This window comes from Mytilus galloprovincialis, chromosome 4, assembly GCF_965363235.1.
Source record: "Mytilus galloprovincialis chromosome 4, xbMytGall1.hap1.1, whole genome shotgun sequence".
Taxonomy (NCBI): domain Eukaryota; kingdom Metazoa; phylum Mollusca; class Bivalvia; order Mytilida; family Mytilidae; genus Mytilus; species Mytilus galloprovincialis.
Window position 1 is genome coordinate 96526341 of NC_134841.1, and position 25466 is coordinate 96551806.

At 31.6% G+C, this 25466-nt stretch overlaps 1 protein-coding gene and 1 long non-coding RNA gene across 2 annotated transcripts; both read right to left on the reverse strand.

Moving 5' to 3' along the window:
- Positions 1 to 513: 513 nt before the first annotated feature.
- On the reverse strand, positions 514 to 18150 carry LOC143073515 (arrestin domain-containing protein 17-like). Its single transcript, XM_076249124.1, has 7 exons — positions 17728 to 18150; positions 9813 to 9947; positions 7331 to 7575; positions 6194 to 6382; positions 5591 to 5767; positions 2039 to 2141; positions 514 to 931 (listed from the first exon to the last, which is right to left on the reverse strand). Exons 1-7 carry the CDS (start codon positions 17840 to 17842, stop codon positions 660 to 662), a joined length of 1236 nt encoding a protein of 411 aa, XP_076105239.1. The 5' UTR covers positions 17843 to 18150; the 3' UTR covers positions 514 to 659.
- A 2836-nt stretch (positions 18151 to 20986) lies between these two features.
- LOC143070861 (uncharacterized) lies at positions 20987 to 25011 on the reverse strand. Its single transcript, XR_012976742.1, has 3 exons — positions 24871 to 25011; positions 24604 to 24730; positions 20987 to 21208 (listed from the first exon to the last, which is right to left on the reverse strand). It is a non-coding gene; the product is annotated as an uncharacterized LOC143070861 (long non-coding RNA).
- Between the last annotated feature and the right edge of the window lie 455 nt (positions 25012 to 25466).

Below are 25466 nucleotides of genomic sequence, written 5' to 3' on the forward strand. Positions count from 1 at the left end.
TGTGGTATATGATATATATAGTTAAAATGTATGTTTATTATGAAGTTAATTACATCTATCTTTTTCAGACAAAACGTCGCAGATCGCCAGCGATCAAAATAAAACTTGTGCGACGATACAATGGTTACATAAAAAACAAATGGTCTTTTTACATTATAATATATCATTTCAAATTAGATTACACTAAAAGTCACTGTACATGTTGAGTGACTTACCTTTGTTAAACGTTTACTGAACATATCCATACCTTTTATGGACGAATATCATCTATTGTTGATATTTCTTGAACCGTGTGAATGTTAAGTACCATTTGCTCTATTTTTAATAACGCAATTTTAATTAAAAAGGGCCATTAAATACATGTTCAATACAAAGCTCATAAAAAATGACATAGTGTTAGATTTGATACTTATCTTCCAAATACTTTTCAAATCTTAGTTGAAATATAGAAATTTATTTATTCAAATGCAATGCCAAGATTGGACATATTTTATAAGGGAAAACGAATAATCATGATACTGGCCACACCACTTTTATATATATTTTCTTATATTATGGAATGAATTAATATTCTGCATGTTGGCTGAAAATGATAATCTCTTCCAAGTCAATCGTGGAATGTATTTGGAACAACGTAGAAACTCTCTTCTAAAGATATATCATGCTAATGATGATGACGTAATTTCTTCAGATTTCAACTTAACGGTTGGTCTCGCCAATTCTTGTTTCTTTTCTTTTTCCTTATTTCTTCTTTTCAAACTAGGACTGTACCTAAATTTTACTATTATATCTTTGTCTCTACTCAGGTCTCGTATATTCTCGAAGTATTTATATTTTGGCTTAAATTCGTCTTCTTCTGATTCAGTTCTTGTACATCCATAAATATAACAGTCTGTCAATGTATCGTCCATCATTAAAGAAGGCGTACTAACTGAAAACAACGATGAAATTTAAAGTTCGGTAAATAACAGAATAGAGTAAAATCGTTAATTTTTTAAGTAATATATAATCTACTTGTTAAAACGTAGATGGCTTATGTTGCATTAAATGAATGAGAAAACATTTTTTTTATAATGATACATAAACTGAACAAAAAACAAGTTAATGATCATCAAAACTTATTTCCATTTCAACTGCATTAAGATTTCTTACAATAAATGATCTGTGTAAATCAGCTCATGGAGATTACAACAGGACAAATGTAATCGATGAAGAGATTTTAAATTATTTGAAAATTTCAATTAAGTCGACAATAATAAGGGGAAATGAGGACAATGATGACAACACGTCATCTCCATCTAACTGTCAGAGATTCAGATTGAATTATAAAATTGAAAATTATAGTGATCCAAGTTCGCACATTAAATGTACGTTCTCATTATCTAAAAGCAAGGGAAGCAATGTCGTATTCCCTTAACCCAAACTTTACTATTCGAAGAAGGGATAATAAATATCCTTATTTTGTCATCAAATTTGATACACGAATATGAAACTGGTCAAAAAAGTACTTGATATAGATTTTAATATATTTTGTGAATACAAAATGCAATATTGGAAACTGTCATTATAAAATATCACAAGTGGTCCAGATAGAATCAAAAGAAAACCTTGAAAAAAATGAATAATAATTATTGTACACTTAATTTAACTACAATCCCCTATTGAATAACCGTTTCACAGATGATATCGGATATGTTCGTAACGTCGTAACTACAATCCCCTTCCCTTTCTGTTTGCCTGTTTGCTTTTTTCTCATTTTTAGCAATGGCGTTGTCAGTTTGTTATGTTCGTAACGTCGTAACTACAATCCCCTTCCCTTTCTGTTTGCCTGTTTGCTTTTTTGTCATGTTTAGCAATGGCGTTGTCAGTTTGTTTTCGATTTATGAGATTGACTGTCCCTATAGTATCGTTTGTCCCTCCTTAAAAGGGTGGTAAAATACGATATCCTTGTTTCAAATTGTAGTGATCCAAAGTATTTTTGGAGCAGTATATATTAAAGATCAAATGAACCATCAAGTTTAATTTAAATCTAAATTACCTTTATAAGACCACTTAGAAAATTCTAAATAATTATCAGGAATCGTCGCTATGATGATTGGCACCGCAGAATATAAAATAATATCAGCAAAAGTAGCTTCTACCTAGAAGAAATTACACAACATTAATTACAACTTAGAGTTAATATTTGTATTATATACATAGAATTGTGAATGCAGGCAAAAATAATGACTCTACTGTAAATGTTATCAATATATACATAGTTAATCATGAATGAAGTCTAAGCATGAGTAAAATTACCCTAAATTTTTATCTTCAGCGTCACGGGATAAACATGATATAAAACAAAATGTATATTTTGAATTATTGTCAGTAGTATGTATTTCTACTTGACTGCAATGATGTTCATTTGTGATGCTCAACATGACAAAACCAAGCGCTCGACCAAATCATTCAACGCAACGAATAAAAAACCGCTGTCCTATTCCGGACTTAGTTAAGGCAGTTTAGAAGAAAAATGATGAGTAAAATGACATTTCAAAAAATCAGTCAAAAAATGACATTAAATATGAGGTATTTTGGTACTAATTTCTTTTTGTATTATGATCTTTTATTTGTGTATTGATACTCGATGTAAATTTACTGCGGTCATTATACCGTTTTTTGCTAGATCATTTAGAACTTCACTTTATGAAATGTATATGCCAAGTCAGGAATATGATAATTGTTCTCCATTCATTTGATGTTATTGATCTTTTGATTTTGCCATTGGCTTATAGAGCTTCTCGGAGTTCGGTATTTTTGTCATTTTACTTTTTATTATTATCAAATGAAAGGTAACCCAAAGATAAAATAGTTTAGCATGGGATGATTTTATATCAGCCGATATATATACGTTTGATCTTGTTTATTAAAGTAACTGTCTGTGATAATCTTATGATATGATATTAATCATAGTTGTTGTGCTTGTATACTTTTTGTTTATGGTCAGGCTTCTGTGCGTTTTCCAGTGCATTTCGTAACTTATGCTTATTATTTAAATCATGATATGTGGTGTCAGCAATTTAAGACCAAAGGACAATGATGCAAAGAAACACAGGTATTCATCTATGAACAAATTACATACCGTTTAGAAAGCTATAAATTAAGGCATGGGATAACACAACGTAAACTACATAAGTAGTATGAAACACTTTTTCTTTGATTAAAACTATAAAGTTCTAGATACCCCTTGTTTTACAGCATGTATTGGGAGAAAAGAGGCGGCGGATACCACAGGACATGTTGATGAGTTATATTAACTGAATATGCATCACGAAACAATGGTCTGGTAAATGACTCTGATCAACCTTTTTCTAATCGATCAATTAATTCATTAACCATCATTCATGGAGTTAAGTAATTTTCTTTTGTAGTCTCCATATTGTACAGTCACGTGTTTACTTTCTTAGTCCCCTTACTTACATCAAAATAACTTTGGTTGAATATTTTTTTGTAGTTATACTGTTATATCATCGACGTATACCTAACGTACCTGTCTATATATTAATATGACAATGACTGCACAATACGTTACTTTATCATTATTAACAAACTGTTTAGAATGATTGCGATTACACTCCTTCATTCATAATATTACTAAAACTAATTGACTATTAATATATTTGTAGACCTATTTACAGTATATTAGTTCCTTACATGAGAATTTAGTGGTTTTCTATTCATTCAAACATTTATCTTAGTCAACAACTCCCACAGGATGCTCAAAGCATGAATAATTAACACCAATAGTAATTTACACATCATTATTCATGGTTTTGTTTTTGAATAAATTTCTTAGTACCTCATAACACATGTTATGCAAACAGTGAGCCATATATGTTCAAAATGTATTTCAAATTAAAACTTGTTTCTAGTATGTAAGTTGAATTTTTTTTAGCTCTTTTCTGGTATAAAGATCAATATATAAAAACGAAAGACAATTGTATATTCAATAGGACTTAAAAAGGTTGTAACAAAAATAAGTGGAACAAATCTGTAAATCTTTAAATCTCTTTACCCAAGTCCCAAGTACACGATGCCCCACTCGCACAATCATTTTCGATGTTCAATGGACCGTGAAATTGGGGTAAAAACTCTCTAGAACATGCAGTTTCTTAATAGCCTGGCTTTGATTGTTGATAAAATTGACGCACTTTGTCATAATTTTAACAAGATCTCCAAATAAGATTTCTTTGACAGTTTTTACAATTTTGTATTATTGTTAGAAGGTTGAAGCCCTAAAGCAAGTACATAAGAAACATAATTACTGAAACATGCATCTACGCGTCTGGCGTATTAAAGTATAAGCCTGGTACCTTTGATAACTATTTACACCACTGGGTCGATGCCACTAGTGATAGACGTTTCGTACCCGAGGGTATCAATAGCCCAGTAGTCAGCACTTCGGTGTTGACTTGAATATCATTATATGGTAATGTTTATAAATTTACTGTTATGAAGTATGAATTATTCGAAATATTAAGGATTTTCTTATCCTTAGCAAAGATAAACTAAGCCGTATTGGGCTCAACCTTTTGGAATTTTGGGTCATCAATGTTCTTCAACTTTGTACTTGTTTGGCTTTCTAACTATTTTGATCTAAAAAGTAAAATAACAAAAATACTGAACTCCGAGGAAAATTCAAATGGCAAAATCAAACGAATAGACAACAACTGTCATATTCCTGACTTGGTACAGGCATTTTTAAATATAGATAATGGTGGATTGAATCTGGTTTTATAGCACTAAACCTCTCACTTGTATGATAGTCGCATCAATTTCAATGATGCGTGAAGAAAACAGACACAGTAGGTAAAAGTGTCAAAGTAGGATTTTATCACTCACCACCGTGTCACAATCTCAATTAGAACAAAAACAAACAAATATTTAACAAAGAAGCACAAAAAAGCATCTATTAAATTTAACAACCGCATTCATTACTCTCTTATATATGTATTTTAAATCACTAAGCGTCACTGATGAGTCTTGTGAAAACGAAACGCGCGTCTAGCGTATGAAATTATAAGCCTGGTACATTTGTTAAGTATATACTAATTTACAGGGAACATCTGAAGTTTGCTTTTTGATTGATGTTTAATGGTGTCTGATTTGAGAATTCCATGAACATTGAATTGCTATATAATAACATAAACATACTATTACTTATATCGGTCGGGCGATTTCTTTTTAACAAATCAAAACATAAACTTTTTTTTAATAATGGGACCGTCAAATGAAACTTCTAACACCTTTCCTTTTTCATTTAACATTTCTTAAAATTCATAGCAGACAAGTGATTTCGCGAAATGTTTAACTTTTGTTTTGTTTATATAGGTTCTAACAGCTGACACATCTGAGACTTAGCATTCAGAGTCTATATTGACGTATTTTATTGAGTATGTTCATTTATATAAAGTATATAACTAAAACTATACCCATATGAGGTTTCTATGGATGCATTTATTGGTTATACTCACTGATATACAATATCTAACATCTAAGACTTTACACATATGAGGTATCTATGAATGTATTTATTGGTTATACTTACTGATATACAATATCTAACATCTAAGACTTTACACATATGAAGTCTCGACGGACATAGAGGTGGAACACGAAGTGGATATTCCTTCCATTGTCGATGTTGACCAGGTCTAAGTCCATCACAAACTTTATACTCTTTCAGTAGAAGTATTTTCGTTTGGACTCCACCGTAGGTTATTATCTAAGTCAAATATAGTTTAATATTATCAACAACTAATATGATGCAAGTTAACTTCAGTAGTTGTAGTATCAACATACTTCAGTTTCTGTTTAAAACTGAGCGTACAATGCATAATTTGTTAGTTTTGATTATGGTCAATTCATTCAAACTAAAACTATGTTGTGATAAAACTGTACTCATAAAGATGACTTAAAAAAAGTCTTACGGCAGCTTGTTGTATGAAGTATGAAGCATACTATGTGATCTTGTAATGCAGTCACATCAAATGAAGACTACCTCTCCAAATACACATTTTTTCAATATCCGAATTTTGTGATATATATTAGGCGTTTTCTTTCTCAAATATGCACTCGCAGCGTAGCTACCATTTTTTTTAAAACTGATACGACTAAATTACCAACTATAGCTTTGTTTTAAGTTTCATACCTGTTTTAATTGTAAACTAACAGCACCAGATTTTCTTATGGACATATTGTGAACGAGTATTTCGGCTCTGAGAATTTCACCCGGAACACAGGCACGCTTCGGTAAAGATAGAGTACATGAAACTCTCCCCGGACGACAACAAAGAGTGCTGACTGACCTCTCAGCATGATCTTCCAACCGATGAGGCGACTGCAAGTTAAAATAAGGTTTGCATCATGACTAAATATTAAATATATACATATATAAATATTGAATGTGAAAACGTATAGCTTGATTTTATGTGTTAATATTGGCCTGAAAGGTGATGTTTTCAGGAGACTATTTATTTTAAATATAAATAATTTTTATTGATATGTCATGTACCAATTAAGCTGATCTGTTATCAAATAGTCTGTTTTATGTGTGTTGGCGTTTATTTTTGCTGCATTTCAGTATTTCTGTTTTTCCGTTGTTTTCCTGTAATAGCTAACGTGTTTCTCTCGGTTTAAGATTTTAAACAAGATTTTTCGTCGCTGAATCGATTAATGACTATAGAATTGCGATATACTACTGTTGCCTATATTTGACATACTTGATATTTCAAAACTGACTCAAATGGTTTTTAGAATCGATCGACAATATAATTGTGTGTCTATTCAAGAATATACTTCTAAGTAAGATAAGATATGTGGAACAACACAGTTTTATTTTACGTTTCAATGTAATAAAATTATATGTAATTATTTCAAAATGATCAAGTAAATTACAAAATTGAAATAATGTCTTTGAAGTGTTGTACTTTTATCGATTCTTTTAATATTGTCATATAAGTGGGTAGTTTGGATAGCCATAAATTCAGGTTCAACCCACCATCTTCTTTTAAAATGCCCTGTACTAAGTCAGGAATATGGCAGTTGTTATCAAGTAGCTCGTTTCTATGAATGTTGGTGTTGTTGTTTTTGTTGCACTTCAGTGTTCCTGCTGTTCTTGTGTTTTCCTCTTACATTTGATGTGTTTCCCTCGGTTTTAGTGTTTAACCCCGATTTATTTTCTCTAAATTGATTTATGACTTTTGAACAGCGGTATACTACTGCTGCCTTTATTCCATGGTGATATGTACCACTGATGTTTGAACAATTGCTTAATGAGGTTACTTACTGAATTAGCTGCCGAGTCCTTCGGTTCTCTTCTCGGGTCGTATTCTCTGAGCACGTTTATAATTCTTTGTGAACTAATACACTCTCCGTTGTATCGTATGATAATTCCCTGGACACTATACCGAATATGAGCATCCGGGCCTTCAAATGAACATGGAACACATTCGGGTACTTTATACTGGAATGGAAACATATGACGACCTCTTTGTAGCACCTCTCGTCCCTCCCATCTATTAGTATGATTCACTAATAAAAGAAACATGAAACATTTGTCATTTAAAGTTAAATATATTCACAAAATTTGAACATCGAAATCCTTGTCACCTCTTTTTAAAGCTTGATGCAAGCACTAAGAAGCTGCCACCAGAGCTGATTGTTCAACATTTATTCTGCCCAAAATGAAGTAGTAACGTGTTTTTTAATACAATCGTAGATATAAGGATTATAATTCATCACATTTGCGTAAAACATTTTTCTTCTGTTTTGTTGTGTTTTGTTGTCAATTTAATAAAAAAAATATTGAAATATTTTAACACCTTGGAATACAAATCCAATTGTTCCTACCCATAGAACTAATAAGTAAGAAAGATATGTGCTTAGTGTCTGACTATGTAATTTGTCTGTCAGACAACATTGGATAAAACATTATCATCAGGTTATCGAGTTATACGACGGACAACTGGTAAATAATGGCTATTATCCTCCATGCTAGAATTAATTGGAATATTCTCTAACCGACGTAGCCTTATTGACCAATCGTAAAGAGCAACACATCAATCAAATTGTCAACTTAACATTAGATTTTCAAGATTTCATTAGGATCTTTTGAATTTTATATGCAATATTGATTTTGTGACGTTTCCAGAATCACAGTAGATATCCTCTTCGTTCTTGTAATATTTAAACGGTGATTTATTATCATATCTATTATGTCTATATTTGTTAATTTAATCAACCAGACAGGTTAATTACTGTTATCCTTTGATTGTCAATGTTGGTTTCTTTCGTTTAAGTAACTTCGTAGACGCTAGTTTCAAAAGTTTTTATTATTATTCAAATTATAGCGAGTATAAAAACCAAAAATAAACCTGGAGTAAGAAAAAGTAAAAGAAAACGAAATGTGTGAAACAAAAATCGCCGATAATTACGAATGCTTACAATTTTAAATAACTTTTTTTCTACACTTCGTGTGTCAAGAGATATATATATATATATATATTTTACCTCCATCAGTAACACTAAAACTCAAATATTTCAAAAGCAAAACTTGTATAAAGATCTGAACACATGGTGGTATCGTCATCAGAAACAGCAACTCAAAAACTATTTTGCTAAGTTTGTATGTTAAAATGCAAGAATAAATGTTGAGTTGTCTGACCAAAAATAATATGTCCAACCATTAACTGAAGAAAATTTCAATGACAAGCAGTTAAACACCTTGATAAACAATACCAACATGGCAATTGCATGAGATAATTTATCTGTATGACAATCTTTTACAAGTCCGGACCATCTCATTCAGGACAGGACGAACGCAATAACAAAATTTATATATTCTTTTCTTTTTACTTTGGGTGTTTACCTATTTAAAGACAAAGAGGTTGTACACTATGATATCGTAAGGTCAAATTTACAATATCACATCTTATATTTCAAAAAATTTTAAAGGAACAATTTCTGAACATTATAAAAAACAAGTTAACGTCTTAAATCTACTATGTTTGGTGGATTTAGAAATTCCGCGAATTTTCAAGAAAAAAAGAAGAAGAAAATTGTTCAACAAAGCCAACATCCGATCAGAAGAAAAGCTGCAATTAATTCATATTTGTAAAAAATATCCTCCTTTGAAGAATCTTAATCAGCAAAAACTGTTTGAAAACTATCTTCATCATCATTGTGTAGCGCTGAATAAGTTATTTCATTTTAAATATTATTTATTTAGAAGTGTTGAAAATATTTTGAATATATCATATAGAATATGTTATATCAAAATTCTGAATTGTGTCAACAAATATTCAACTTGACAATGTGAGTGAAACAAATGTAGGGGAAATTGGTCCAATCGTTATCAATTGCAAAGGTACCAGACTTATAATTTAATACGCCAGACGCGCGTTTCGTCTACATAAGACTCATCGGTGACGCTCAGATCAAAATAGTTAGAAAGCCAAACAAGTACAAAGTTGAAGAGCATTGATCACTCAAAATTCCAAAAATTGTGCAAAATACGGCTACGGTTATCTATGCCTGGAATACGTATATCCTTAGTATTTCGAATAATTCATACTTTTGCAAACAGTAAATTTATAAAAATGACCATATGATATTCATGATAACACCGAAGTGTTGACTACTTGGACTGCTGATACCCTCGGGAATGAAACGTCCACCAACAGAGACATCAACCCAGTTGTGTAAATAGTTATCAAAGAATAGATACAAGCCCGTTTCTATTTTATCTTTAATATATTATGATTACTTACCTTTCCCCCATAAACAAAAGCGATCATCAAAATATATTTCCTCTTTTTCATGTTCTATATCTGTTCGATGTGTACCATTTTGAACTGTTTCTCGCCATTTTGCGCGTGCTGCTCCACGGAAACGCACCTCCACCCCTGTAAATGTAGAAAGTTTTTTTTATAATCCTAGCTCTGATATAACTATGTAGTAAATCTAGTACCTTCTTTCAAGCAGCAAGAGATACTATGCTTCATGAAACCAACTAAATGACAAAGTATATATAGATACCTATGTGCATATCTATGTATTTTGTATGAGGCAACAGTGAAGTAATGATGAGGGAACTCGACCATTTGCATGATTAAATTGTTCAAACGTTTATAGACTCGGAACGACTATGACAAAGAGAGGATGCATTTACCATTAACCAAAGGAAGATTCAAAACTCAAAATCGGAGAGATCGGTAAAAGCATGCCAAAATAAGAAAATTAAACACTGATCAGCAAGACCTCAACCGTTAACCGATATGGTCAGATTGGAGACAATTATTCATAGTGGAGGAGCGTGTGAATCCGTCTAGATATTATATGGTCTTCTTCTTTTATTCGTATTAGAAACACACGAAAATAAGAAATGGTGAAAAGTGCCGGCACTACGTATAATAGGTCAAAGACCAAAACACATAATAATACCAAACAATAAAAACACAAATGGCTGCCTAAAAGTTCGACCAAAGTGTCTCTGTCAAGGAATGTGGCAACATTTTTGCATATAAAAGATGTTTTGTTTACCCAAGTGCGGATAAAGACATTTTGTGTAGTTCCCTGAAATTAGCATCAATGTTAGTTCATTGAAAAGAAATCAGGTAAACAGCCAATGTTTTTCCCCGATAAATAGTCATTGTGGTCACAAGATAACAGTGAGCCTTTTAAAATTAAAAAAGTTACTTTACTTTTGAAAATGTTAATATGATACAGTATTGTTGTAAAAAAAAAACATTAATACTGTTATAAAATTATTATAAACTTCATCATTGATAACTTTAGCTTGATTACAAATACAAAATGGTTTTCTTTAATAACATTGTTTCTGCATTTGATCAAACTAGCAGACAACTGAATAAAATTCAAATGACTAAAATTGGATTGGAATTTAATTGTCACCTTCGTTGTTTTTACAGGGCAATAGCATGTAATGTTACCCTCTGATTACGTAAGACCATTGATTTTCGTTTGTACAACAGGAAACAGACTAGTGCCAAAGACAGCAATCTAGTATTATATACAGTCTAAATGTATTTTTGTGTATGACGACTTTAATTATATATTTTACAACCAGATAGCCAGTATCATTTTGTGTCATATGGGAATAGCTGTTATCGATTATGGTATTAAGTCGAGGTCGGATTGTATATTTAATGGACAATTGAATGAATCGTTATGGACACAGTGCAATAGAAGTAATTATTCACAAACAAACAAATATCCCAAAAGACAAACGACAGATATTTTTTTTGTGTTTGCAAGTTTTGCTAGTTAATGACTAAATTTAATCTCTTGTTCTAGACAAACAGTTGCGGCCCTATAGATTTAAAAGCATTACAAATACTGTAGTAGATAAAATATCGTTTTAGTAGTCTGAAAGGGCGAAATAAAAGCAGCATAAAACTGCAAAATAAGTGTATATATTTATTACTAAAAAGAAACATTTGTTGAACAGTTAGCTGACTATATCTTCCACCACTTGGAGAGTAAAATCACAAAAACACTGAACTCCGAGAAAAAATCAAAACGGAGAGTCCGTTATCAAATGGCAAAATCAAAAGCTCTAACACATCAAACGAATGGATAACATCTGTCATATTCCTGACTTGGTACATGTTGAAAATGGTGGATTAAGACTCTAATCTATAACTCTTTTTCTTACTTTATTTTCAGTTATAATTTGGCCAATTTTATTGAAATGCGGAGTTCAACAGCCCTTTATTGTACTTTTCTTTTAATTTTTTTTTTAATAGGCATTTGATTTTTTTTAGGGGGGATAGGGTAGTTTTGCACATTATACTGAAATGCAGCACTTCACTTCATACTTTGTGTCTCTGTTCACACTTTTTTTATGCCCATATTGATTCGTTTTTATATTTACAGCCCCATCGGCATCATACCAAGATGCCGATTTGAATGTTATGACGTCATCAAATATCCCTGATGACTCAATCTATATGGAAAAAAAGTAAAATCACAAAAATACTGAACTCAGAGGAAACCCAAATCGGAAAGTCCATAATCACATGGCAAAATCAAAGGACAAAACACATCAAAAACGAGTGGACAACAACTGTCATATTCCTGACTTGGTACAGGCATTTTCAAATGTAGAAAATGTTGGTTTAACCTGGTTTTATAGCGCTAAACCTCTCACTTTGTACGACGGTCTCATCAAATAACTTTATATTTACAATGATGCGTGAACGAAACAAATCATTAATTCGAAAACAATTAGAAGACATCTTAACAAATTGTATTCCAACATCCATGACTCCTTTTAAACGTCTTGTTCAAAGCAACTTGCCTTCTGTTTTTGTGTTAATTTTATTACAAGGTGCGCAAACTTGTGCTTATCTCGAGGTGCTTATTTGTACTATTCCCAGAAAAGAAAGACATTTATAATCTAACATTGGAAGATAGCAATCATAAAATGATTTCAGAAAATGGAAAAAAACAGGGGTCGACGTTTTTTTCTTCTTGCTATAATCAAACATACTGATTTATCTATCTGTTTTTGGGGGGATTTTTTTTGTGGGGGAGAGATTGTGACACGAACAAGTTACAGGTGGCGACTAATGCAATATATTATTGTTTACAATATGTTATGTCGTTGTGGAAATGTATAATGTTTGTGTAACTGGTTAATGAGAACTAACACTGAACTAGTTCATTGCATATCCATATTTTATATTTGCGTAAAAATATTGATAACTCTTTCTTCTCGGTTACGGACAGGACATATGTTCCTGTCTATATATATATATTATATATTATATATAGATAACGCGATTACAGTAATCTAATGCATCAATACTGGCAGCCTTCTGTCTTCAACATTCAATTATGATAATACGTTTTGTATAATTTCATAAAAAGACTTTGTAGTGATAAGTGTAATCGATATAAACGAGAGACATTGTTCTATAAATATCCCTTACATTATTTGTTGGTTTCAAACCTATCATGATGAACATGACTGATAGTGAGGTTTGTTACTATGAAGCCGGTGTTTAATGTTCACGTTTTAATTTCTTTTTAATAATTCATATGATTATTACTTTTTGTCATAAATATGTCATTATTTCACTGTTATCAGCTATTAATTGTCTTGCAAATGGTATTATCACCAAGTTTGATAGGTTAAAAAAAACACACACCGCAATTTCAAACAAAAATCAATAAAATAAGTTTAAAGAAGGAATATGCTAATTTCGTAACTATCCAATCGGTCTGTTTTTGTAAAAAGCTGTGTTTCAATTAACTTTTGGAATTGCATAACATCAATACTACCGTTATAACATATTAGAAAATTCAACATTGAATTAATTAAAATTGATATCTTTGGTGACGCACTTTGCTTTTAAAATACAACGTCAGTGTGATATTGTCAATACATAACTTCAATGTTTCAATTAAGTAAGATTTTAACGAGGGTGACGGTTTATTAGTATAGCTCTTCAAAATATATCTAATTAGATGTCCTGTTCACACATTATGTTTAAATGAAGTAGAGAGGCTGTATTATTTATTGAATTCTAAACTAGTCCAGATTCCTAAGAAAATGTACTAGGTTCAAATAAAACTCTCAGTTTGCTCCAACAGTAACTGTTCATTACAAGCGTGAAGCAACAGGCTTGTATTGATTTTACGGAAACGATGTAGTAATGTTATCTTTAAATTCAACGCAAGGGCTTTTAGTATTAAAAAACAAGCACTCAAAATTGCAGTAATTAAACGACATTGAATTATTTTATGGTTGAATTTGCTGGAATGCAAGGAGTAGAAACGGTTAAAGAAATGTAAAAAATAACACTTAACAAATAAAATCAAACTAATAAATCTAATTGAATGGTTAAAATAAATGCAGCTAGTTTATGTACTTTTAGATGCATGTAGAGAATAAAGACGAAAGATCAAAAGAGAACTTTCAAAACTCATATGTCAAAGAATACTGACTTTACCATTGCAAAAAAAAAAGAAATAAGTTCACAAAACAAGAACTCCACTGGAATCACGGGTGAACTTAGGTGCTCTGAATGGGTATTCAGAATTGTAAAGGGATAATTGTTTATAGAGTTGGTGATAAGAACTACGTTGGTGTGTAAGACACGTGTATCAAGTCGTCAAGTGCATGTGCTTCAACCAACCAAAACACAAACAAACTACATAAATTTCCAAACTATCCCGACTTCAATACTTGATGGAAATTACTTTTTGTTAAGAAATGTTCAACTATGGAAGTGAATTTAAAGTAAATTACTTCTGTTCCAAAAAGGCTTATGTGTGAAACTTGTTTAGATTATTCAGTAACTTAAAACAATGTTTTTTTTATAACAATAATTGATGCTATTCGAATTGATACCCGTTTTGCAGTTCAACTTACCTTTTAGTTTTTCAATAGCATTTTTTTCTTTCTTTTTTATCTTGAGAATTATTAATTAATTACTTTTCATGGGGTGTCCCCTGTTCTGCAGTTCCAGTGTATTCTTTTCAGAAGATGGGCTCTCTGGAGCTGGCATGTCAGTAACTGCTAGTAGTCCTTTGTTAATTTATGTATTATTGTCATTTTGTTTAGTTTCTTTTGTTACCAATTCTGACATTGGACTGCGCTTAAACTGAGTTTTACTATGCGTATTGTTGTGCGTTTGTTTTTTTTACATTGGCTAGAGTTATAGGGGGAGGGTAGGTAGAGATCTCAAAAAACATGTTTAACCCCCGCCGCTTTTTTGTACCTGTCCCAAGTCAGGAGCCTCTGGTCTTTGTTAGTCTTGTGTGACTTTTAATTTTAGTTTCTTGTGTATAATTCGGAGTTTAGTATGACGTCCATTATCACTGAACTAGTAACATATTTGTTTTTGGGTCAGCTTAAAAAAAAGTAAAATCACAAAAATACTGAACTTAGAGGAAAATCTAATCGGAAATTTCATAATCACATGGCAAAATCAAATGACAAAACACATCAAAAACGAATGGACAAGAACTGTCATATTCCTGACTTGGTACAGGCATTTTCAAATGTAGAAAATGAAGGACTCCTACGGGTGCGGGAGTTTCTCGCTGCATTGAAGTCCAATTGGTGGCCTTCGGCTGTTGTCTGCTCTTTGATCGGGTTGTTGTCTCTTTGACACATTCCCCATTTCCATTCTCAAGTTTATCATCTAATGTACTAAATCTACATTGGTATGTTGTGTCTCATGTTGCTATACAAGTCTGTATCAAGCTTTTACTCTTGGCCAATGTAAAGCGTAGTTTTTCATTACTACCATCCGGTGAATTAACATGAATAAATGGGCTATGTGAAATATTAATATGAATAAAATCTTTGCAGATTGGTTACAACACTACCACCTCCCCCTTTTTTTAAAGCGCGTGTTAAGGCTACGAAATTTTGAATTCTATAGTTCTGTTTATGTCTTTTTTTTAATGATTTATTTCGATAGGTAACTGGCTTTTCTCTTCTTTTTGCATCTTGTTGAATGCTGGATAAATAAATGCCTTTAACGCACAAACATATGATAACTTGCATGATTAATGGTAAAGTGTTCTTTCATATTTTTTTTTTTTTTTTATCTTGACCCTTACTGTACATCCATTTTTTTGTTAATATCCTTTTGACCTTGTGCGTTATTCATACATCTCGTGTATTTTGACAAAGTATTTACGTTGACCCTTGAACATTACAAAACATTTGAACCAACCATTTTATCAGAAAAAATACACTGGTTATATAGCAGTTTGACAAACACTAATTTTGATCATTTAGAAGCTTAATATTCCCTTAACAACACAACGTAATTAAAACGTTTAGTTGATTTTACAGAGTTATCATCCGTGAAGGAAATACAATTGAAATGGAATTCATGCGAGATTTGTTTGCAGTTCATATAAAAGGTATATGCTTTGGAGAACTACGCTTATCTTTTACCATTGTTCTAGCTTTTTGGAATTCGGTCTGTTAAAAGTGTAAAATAAAGTTGATCATTAAAAGCATGTCAGATGTGGTGAGTGATCAACGAGAGATAACACATTTGAAGCACTATTACAGAAATTTAACATAAGTAGATTTGAAGCCCTACTGTGACTGTCTGTTGGAATATTTGAATCATATTTCATGAAACACTAGAACATATCTAATATAGTTAGACCCCTAGCGTCAACTTGAATAGTACTTTATATGATGTTTACATGCATGTATGACTGGTACACATTTCCTTTGAGGAAGTCACGATGCACTTATGAATCAAATGTGAAACCACTAGTAAGGTCATTCTTATAAGAATGGATATCATCACTAGTTGCAATTCAAAAGATTATGTTGCCATAACAACTGCAAACACATTGTCACAATGCACAATGATGACTTGCAGGAAACTATCTTAAACATCTAAAACAAGCAAAAATGTTAAAGACAAGCCCCTGTCACACGTTGAAAAGAGAAATTTAACATATCATAAATATTTTGAAATTTTTTTTTATCAAAGATACAGCGATAATATTGTCATTCTTCATCTTGAAAATCCAAGCTTCCAAAATGTATTCATTGCATTCAAATCAAATGAACAATTGAATTTGACGTGTAACAATCAAAGCTATGATAAAAATCTTGAAAAAAAATTATTGGCAATGTAACAATTCTGTCTGCTTTGTTTTCAGTTAAATGGTTTGTTGCAAACTTAAATAGCTCAATGTATATTTGATCTCGTTAACAGAACATATAATATATATATTCGTTTTCAATAATTCTTCATATATCACTTGGTTTTTTTTACAAATTTTGTGCTTTGAGCGTTATGGATTCTACTCGTTACTTCATGAAGTATAATCCTTGATGTTAATTGCATGGAATTTCTTTGAAAAGGCAATCAACGTGTTGTATAAAGATGAATAAGAAAGTGAAATCATATATTCTGTCTATTTATTAACATTTCAAGTCTCTTTCGTTAAAAGCTAACTTTATAGCTAGTGGAAACGTAAAAACGTTGTCTAATTTTGATTACCATAGAAAGTAGATATGTATTCACGACAGAATATTGATTCCGTGCACTCACAGAATTTTTTCCTCGTTTGACCTCGGGCTTTTATGACTTGTACTCTTAAGACATTTATGTTGCCTCATTACAACAAAGTGATACAAGCCGTGCAAAATAAGATGTCTTATTGATCTGTTAAGTAATTGGATTTGCTTTGAAAAATATTGTCAAAGTAAACGACTTGTTAGTTCTCTGTCTTCAGTAACTGTTCTTGATTAAGCGAAAATTAATTTATATTTTTTATGAAGTTTTTACTGCCAGGTATATATATTCTACAATACACAAATAAGATAATGGACGTCATACATGTAACGGTACATCTATTTGCGAACATTTTGCAGGATAATTACAACCAATGATTTGAGATACCCCCCCCCCCCCTACTATTTGTTTGGTATTTGAATGTCGATTTTCTCACCCTGTTTTGATTTCCTTATTAACACAACAGTATTTATGATTGTATAGGGTAAACACATTTGAAACGTGATTCTTCTGTTAAACAAATGTAACATGACATCAAATCAATGCAATTTCATTTGTTTTGAAAATTAAAATACTTTGTTTGAATACAAATATGATTTTTTTGACAGATCTTTTTAATTTTTGTTCAAATGCCCCACCCTTAATTGACACCTACCTGCTATAATTACGGGTAGACCAATTTGTAAAATTAATGCTCCTTTAACACGCTGTCCAGAGAAATAAACCAAATTTTCACTTTCCAGTTGAAGTTCTATAGACGTTACAGACATTGCTGCATTGTTTTTTTAATCACACCATTTCCAAGTCTTATTCCGGGTACCGTATTATCAGCCATTGTGGTAAAGTCTCTATGTGTCGTCATGGTAACATGACATGACGATAATATACAGTTTTGACGGGAATTAATTTTCTCCTTGCATGCGATACAAATAAATTTCTTTCAGTGTATTATAGAGGATGCTTACTGGCTGAGGCAATACACGGATGCCATTGATTCGATCGATACAGTAGTTGTTCATCAACGAGAAATGTTATTGACAAATACGCGACTCTCTTTGTTGACATATATTTAATGTTTCATATTATTTTATAATGCATTTGTTAATATAAAAAACAAGGAATGTGCTCAGATTTGTATGTTATTCACATTAATTGAGTTTCTAAAAATGAACTTGCTTTATCATTACTGACCAGAGAATGTGTAAATGATCGAAAGTCAATAACACACACTTTTAACGTACTTAATATCATGGAAATAATTTAGTACGGTGCTTCCACCATTATAAATCAATTGTCGCTTTTCGTGACAATACTAAATCAATGTTTTCCATATTGGATTGATGAAACTGCTAATAAATGATAGATGTAAATCGGATAATGTTACGTCATTAAATTCTTGACGCGTAAGCCACGATACTCGATAACAAAACAAACGCTTACTCAGGATATATATGATTATAAAGCTTGTAACTGGTTACATTCCGTTCATTTATTGTGATACTGTTATTTAGGATTTACAAATAAAACCACCCTTCAATTTCTTGTGTCCGATAATATTTAAGTAAATCGTGAGATAGCAAAACCCCGACAAATAAGAATGGTTTGGGATAGCTTTAAAGACTGCAACATTTATCAGTCTCGGGGTGGGACTGGTACAGATATGTACAGGGCAGATACTTTTTTCGTGCAAATAATTAGGGGGTTATTTGTTGGGGTCTTTTTTTCTGAAAACTTGGTGAGTGCAACAAAAGACAAGCACCGTTCATTTAAGGATGATTTAAAAATGGGAGGACCAATTTTAGGGCAGTGCAAGTACGTTTTAACTGTACATGTCTTAGCAGGGCTATATGATTTATACTAAGAATATTGGTGGTTCAAATACTTAATGGGGAGGGATTATGTTGTGATGGGGGAATCGTGCAAATTTTAATTAAAAAATATCATATTAAGTTCTGGTATATATTGTCAATTTACTTTATTCCAATAAATGTATTGGTTAATTAAAAAGTGTAGAGGAATGATTTTTGAAAATAATTATTTGCTGTACACTGGCTTCTAGCTTAGGCATAATTCCGCAAAGTTTAGACCAATATTACCACCTTAAATTAAAATGGCATATGCTATTGGAAAGTTTGCACAAAATTATATCGTTAGTTCCGTTCATATGATGAAATATTTAAAAAAAGGAAACGTTTAATGCGTGTACATGCTTTTAAATCATTTAAATCAAGGATGTATTTGCGTTCTACACACATTGACCATACAATCATTTGTATTTTCTCAAAGACTGAATTTAAATATCGAGTTTTGGAAACCGTTCAATCAGCCTTGACCGTTGTAGGATTTGTGCACTAGAATTTCGTGAATTTTTCAGATGTATATATAAGACCAAAATGCCTCAAGAAGATGAAATTTAAAACAACCCTAAAAGAGAAAGGATACCGTCCTGATTCAGACTAAAAAAATATGACAGACGGCGCCAAGCAACATCAATCACTAGACTATAGACTCTTAGATTTTGACATACATCCATAACGTGGCATGGTTGTATGAATAAATACATTTTTACAACCTAGTAATTTCTAGTCAATAGGTTTCCTGCCAAGGCAAATGTTAAATTATATCATATTATTTTGTATATTGATATTCGTAGACTAAACTAGTTAGCTTGGCATCCCATGCAGACTGTTTAGACTTTTTTAAATATTACTGTTATATTTACATGTCACTTGATATCACATAAAAGTTGTGTACGCTTCATGTGTAAATGGTAGCATATGTCTTGTGTTTTCCTTTCTATATCTAGCAATTTGTCTATTGGCTGATTACTCATTATGTCTAGTGCTGAGCAGTCTAATATAATTTTGAGTAATAGTTGATTATTAATTTGTTGTACTACCCCTTTCTATCTGCTTAATATTTCGCTGCAGTCCCATTTCATGTTATCATTTATAGTCCAAAAAAATCGTCTTATGAACTGCTTGCATTCTGTTAGCAACCTAATACTCGTCCACAATGAAATGTTTAAAAATGAATAGGGAATGCCACCGTTGTTGTAAAAAAATAATCCAAAATGACTATATATATATATATATATATATATATATATATATATATATATATATATATATATATATATATATGAATAATACTTATGTAACCCATCATTTGTATATTCTAATTTTTAGAATGTCGTATACGGTGCAGGAAATTCTTACCCTTCCGGAGCACCTGATTTCACTCCCGGTTTTTAGTGGAGTTCGTGTTGTTTCTTAATTATTTATAACTGTTGATGTAAATGTCCTTTGGTTTTTTGAGTCTTTGTTTACTCCTTGGTTTTGATTGTTATTGTCTTTTAGGTATAACTCAGTGTAACCATAGTATAACCATAGTAGCGCTATAACTCAGTTACTTAGACGCTCTACTAATGAAAAAAGAACGAATAACCGCAGTAGCCAATGTAAACTAACATTTGCTTGATTTGGATTTTAAGCCTAACCCTTGGTACCAAAGTGATAACCTTTTAAACTGTGGGATTGGGAAAGAAGAAGATGCATCATGCATTTGAAAAAAAAACAGACTGCTTTCATTTTCACTTATAAACGGTTTTTTATAATAAAATAAAAATGGAAATAAGGCTACTTTCTGTTTTTAAGATAAAAAGTGTTTTTTTTAAACTTTTTTAATAGACTGATTGTAACTAGTTCAATCTACAAAGAAAGGACATGGGTTTTTGATAGTAATGACACAATATAGGAAAGGCTGTAATTCCGAGGAAAGGACACAATTTTGAGGCCGGACATAGATTTGAATCTTAAAGATACATACCGGAACTGTAACTAACTTGTAATGGTCATATTAGATTCGACAAAAAAAAAACACACAATTTCTTCTTTAATATTAATCATATAACATTCCATTTATGTCAAAATTGTCATATAATCACGAACATGGCTACAATTCTAGATTCCACAACACTTCTATAATAACGAGTCAGTGCCCAACAGGTTTACTTGCCGACTGCAGCTGTAGAAGAACATGCTATGTTGCTATCCGACTTCAAAACTGCTAATTGAGTACAACCAACCTGAACAATTTTACATTCTGGCCCCAAGCTTACTATAATAGCGCCTATTCTGTAACGATATATATATTTCTATAACTTTTTTTATACAGACCTATCTTTTAATAAAACGACTAACATTGCCTGTCTGCAAATTCTAGTTGTATTTAAAAAAAAATATGATCGGGTTGATATAATTGGCGTCCGTATTGTTGAGCAGGATTTTTTAACCTTTCCAGAACTAGGTTCGTATAGTTTAGTCTTTAGTTTTTTTATATATACATAGTGCTTTCTAGACTGTGTTTGTTTCTTGTCGTTTTTTGGGTTTGTTTTTTTTTTTTTGTCATGATTTTGTTGGTTTTTCAATGCAGAAAATTATTTTTCTTTGGTTTATCCGCCATATATTTTTTTATACACTGCAAATGATCGTTAGTGTTTAGGGGAATCTTGAGACAAATATTACGCGTCAAAAACCCCAAATTTTCTATCCAACACACCCTAAAAACTAATAGAATGAAATTCATAACAGTGTAGCTATGGCCATTCATTGACTGGGGAAAATTAGGTGAACGTTCGTCTGTAATGCCCACTGCTCACGACGTACTTATCATAGAAATTTAAACTGTGAGGTCACCAAAGGTTCTAAACGCCTAAATAAAATAATTAAAAATACTAATCAGGAATAACCTTTGTAATTTGAAAATAAATAAAAATGGCCTTCAACACGGAGTCTTGGCTCACACCGAACAGAAAGCTATAAAGGTTGAATACTTAAAATTCTTTACTTGATTTTTTGTTATGGTTTGACCATCAATTTTCCTACTATGATATCGCACGTTCTTTCAGATTATTGGTTTTACTTAATTGGCTTTAAAAGTTACAATGCATGATGTCGTCTGTTTATGTAGTTCATATGTGTTTTTCGTTTCTCGTTGGTTTTCCCGTTTGAATGGTTTTACACTAGTAGTTTTGGGGCCCTCTATAACTTGCTGTTCGGTGTGAGCCAAGGCTCCGTGTTGCAGGTCATACCTTGACCTATAATGGTTTACTTTTATGAATTATTACTTGGGAGGAGAGTTGTCTCATTGGCACTCATACCACATCTTCCTATATCTATCTATATCTATACATTTTTTTTCAACAAAAGAATACATCACAAGAATATAAGTTTTGTAAGAAACGTGAGAAATTGTGTTGGACTTGAAGATAAGGCAAAGTGACAAATATCTGAAAGAATGAATCGTTTTATGGTATTAAACAAAGAAATCAAATGATTTTTTAATTATCCAGAACTCTTCACAAACAAAACCCACATGTATACGCATTGAATAAATAGCAGGCCATTCTTAAATGATCACACCGTAGAAGTAGTTGTGCTCTTAATCAATGAGATATTTTGCGAATTAACCCCATCAACTTAATAGGTTTTTTTACAATGGATAAACCTATTTTTTTTTATTATTATTAAATAATATCATCTGTGAACATTATTATTCTTATAAATGACACGGTTGTATGTGATGATTATAATAAATATTTAAAACAAATTCCTTTCAAGCTTTGTAAAAAGAAAGTTTCATTTTATGTATCGGAATGTGTATTCAAGTGAATATTTCAATCCCCACTGGAAGGCCTCTGACAGACTGGGTGAGCATAAAATCATAGCCGTTGACAAACAAGTTACAACCTACAAACGTTTTACTGTCGACCACACTGTTATGCAATTAATTCTAAACATTTACTTCGTATAATTGTTATATAAAGCATACGAATAAGATAAAAGAAGGAAATTGAAAAGACTTCTGCAGATGTAACAACGACTATCAAAATCATAAATAACTGGAAGGCAAACCTCCAAAATGTATTAAAATGACTTTATCCTACGATATATACCTATACCTTTATAATATACTTATATTTTTTCATTGCACAATATCATGTTTTCTCTGACAGTTTATGACGCATTTGAACTAATTCAACTTCATGTGTACTGATTGATATTTAGTCTTAGAAACATACTTTTTATTTGGTGCTATTTGCTTTGAATTAGCTTTCATTTACTGGATGTACTCTCAGGTCTGTTTTTGTGTCTTTAGTATTTTTGTTTGTATGAATCCAATAATGAGTCAATTTTAAATTGATTTTAATGGTTCGTTTTTTGTCTTAATACACCACTGTCTCGTGCTAGGGGAGGGTTATGTGCCCCCAAAAATGTTAAACCCCGACACATTCAATATGTACCTGTCCCAAGTTAGAGACCTGTAACTCAGTGGTTGTCGTTTGATGCAGTGAGTCGTATTTGTATTTCATTTATGGATTATTGTTTTGTATAGTTAGTTCTTGTATTGTACTGTCTTAGGTAATGGTTATGCGCCTGCAAACATGTTCAACCCCGCCACATTATGTCACGAAGTGTCTGCCACAAGTCAGGAGCCTGTAATTCAGTGATTGTCCTTTGTAGCTGTATATTATATTTGTTTTTCGTGTATTCACTTTATTGTCTTATGCATTAAATGAACCGTTTATACTGAAGAAAGGGATTTACTCATTACTGAATGCCCTAAAGTGGTTGAGTAGTTGTTGGTTGGTTGCTTAAAGTCACCCTTATGTGTCATACAGTTGCTAACTTCTACGTCATTGTGTCTCTGGTGGAGATATATATCCTTAGCTATCACAACATATCTTTATTTTCATATTTGTTTTTATATCTAAAAAATATATTTGCTTTTAATGTCTCTTAATTGTTTGTTGTCTGTTTTTGAATTTTTGAATGTTTATGGATTGGTTTGAATTAGGAGATAGTATGGATTCAGCTTTCAAATGTTTACCATGAGTTATAAACATTGATTATTGATGTTATTGCATTTTATAAGAAACACAACTTTTTATCCATGCAATGGAGCATCTACAATTTTTTTTATTCTTCTTACCCTTTAAAAAAAGTCATGACAAATAAAGGCAACAGTAGTATACCGCTATTCAAAACTCATAAATCTATGGACAAAAAACAAAATCGGGGTAACAAACTAAAACTGATGGAAACGCATTAAATACAAGAGGAGAACAACGACATAACATTAAAATGTAACACACACAGCAACGGACTAAGCATTAGACAAAATCCGATGAGAATAACCAATATAACATCAAAACCAAATAGATGAATTTGGGATAGAAAAGTACCGTGACACGTCTTATAGTAATGTGAATTCACACTCAAATATAGGAGAAAACAAACGACACAACGGAAACACAATGTAAAAATGTTACACACACAGAAACGATTTATGATATAACAATGGCCATTTTCCTGACTTGGTACAGGACATTTTTAAAGAAAAAAATGGTGGGTTGAACCTGGTTTTGTGGTATGCCAAACCTCGCACTTTGATGGCATTGTCAAATATAACTTTAAAATGACAAGCAAGCAATAGTTTCTGTTAAAAGTCTCTAAGTCTAAAGACTTACGAACAACATGACATCACTGTTTTAGAACAGCTGCAGTGTACGCATTTGGGCTGGTAAAAGGTTCTGCTCCGTCCTATTGGCATAACATAACCTTGATAAATGCATCCAGGAAGTCTGAAAGGATATCCTTGAAAAAAAACTTGGACTGTTAAATCAAAATAAATAATCAGAAAGAAAATAGATTAACATGTTTTATGAATAATTATATGTTTATGTAAAATTTAGAATATTCGACAATGCATGCGTATATAAAGAAATCTCAATTACTTGCTACTGGTATCACGCTGCACCAAGAATGGCTTTCTCTGAAGGAAACAGTCACAACTATGAAGAACATGATGTTAGATTTCATTGTTGGTCTAAATGTTTATCTGTGCTCTGGAATATGTTTTGGTAAATTGAAGTATCCGAGTTTTGTATACTTGTTTGTACGATTCGTCATAACATTATGTTAGTAGTGTTTATTTTTTGTAAAAACAAATATTACCCATCTGTTTCAAAAACCAATATTACCCATCTGTTTTAAAAACAAATATTATCCATCTGTTTCAAAAACAAATATTACCCATCTGTTTCAAAAACATTACAACGATATTGATATGGCATCTTACCTTGGGAAAGCGGAAATATGATGGTGTAATCTTCGCGTGACATGCTATAATTGTTATCAAATATATCGATACATGTATGGTGTTAAAGGAGTCGACAGTTTTCATTAAAAAGAAATATGTTATATTATTTTTCTATTTTAGAGAGTATCCAAAAGGTTTAAACAGGTATCCAATAGGTTTGTTTTATAAAATTCCGATCGTATAATTGTCAATAACAACAACTATATTAGAACTGAGCCAATATATTACATA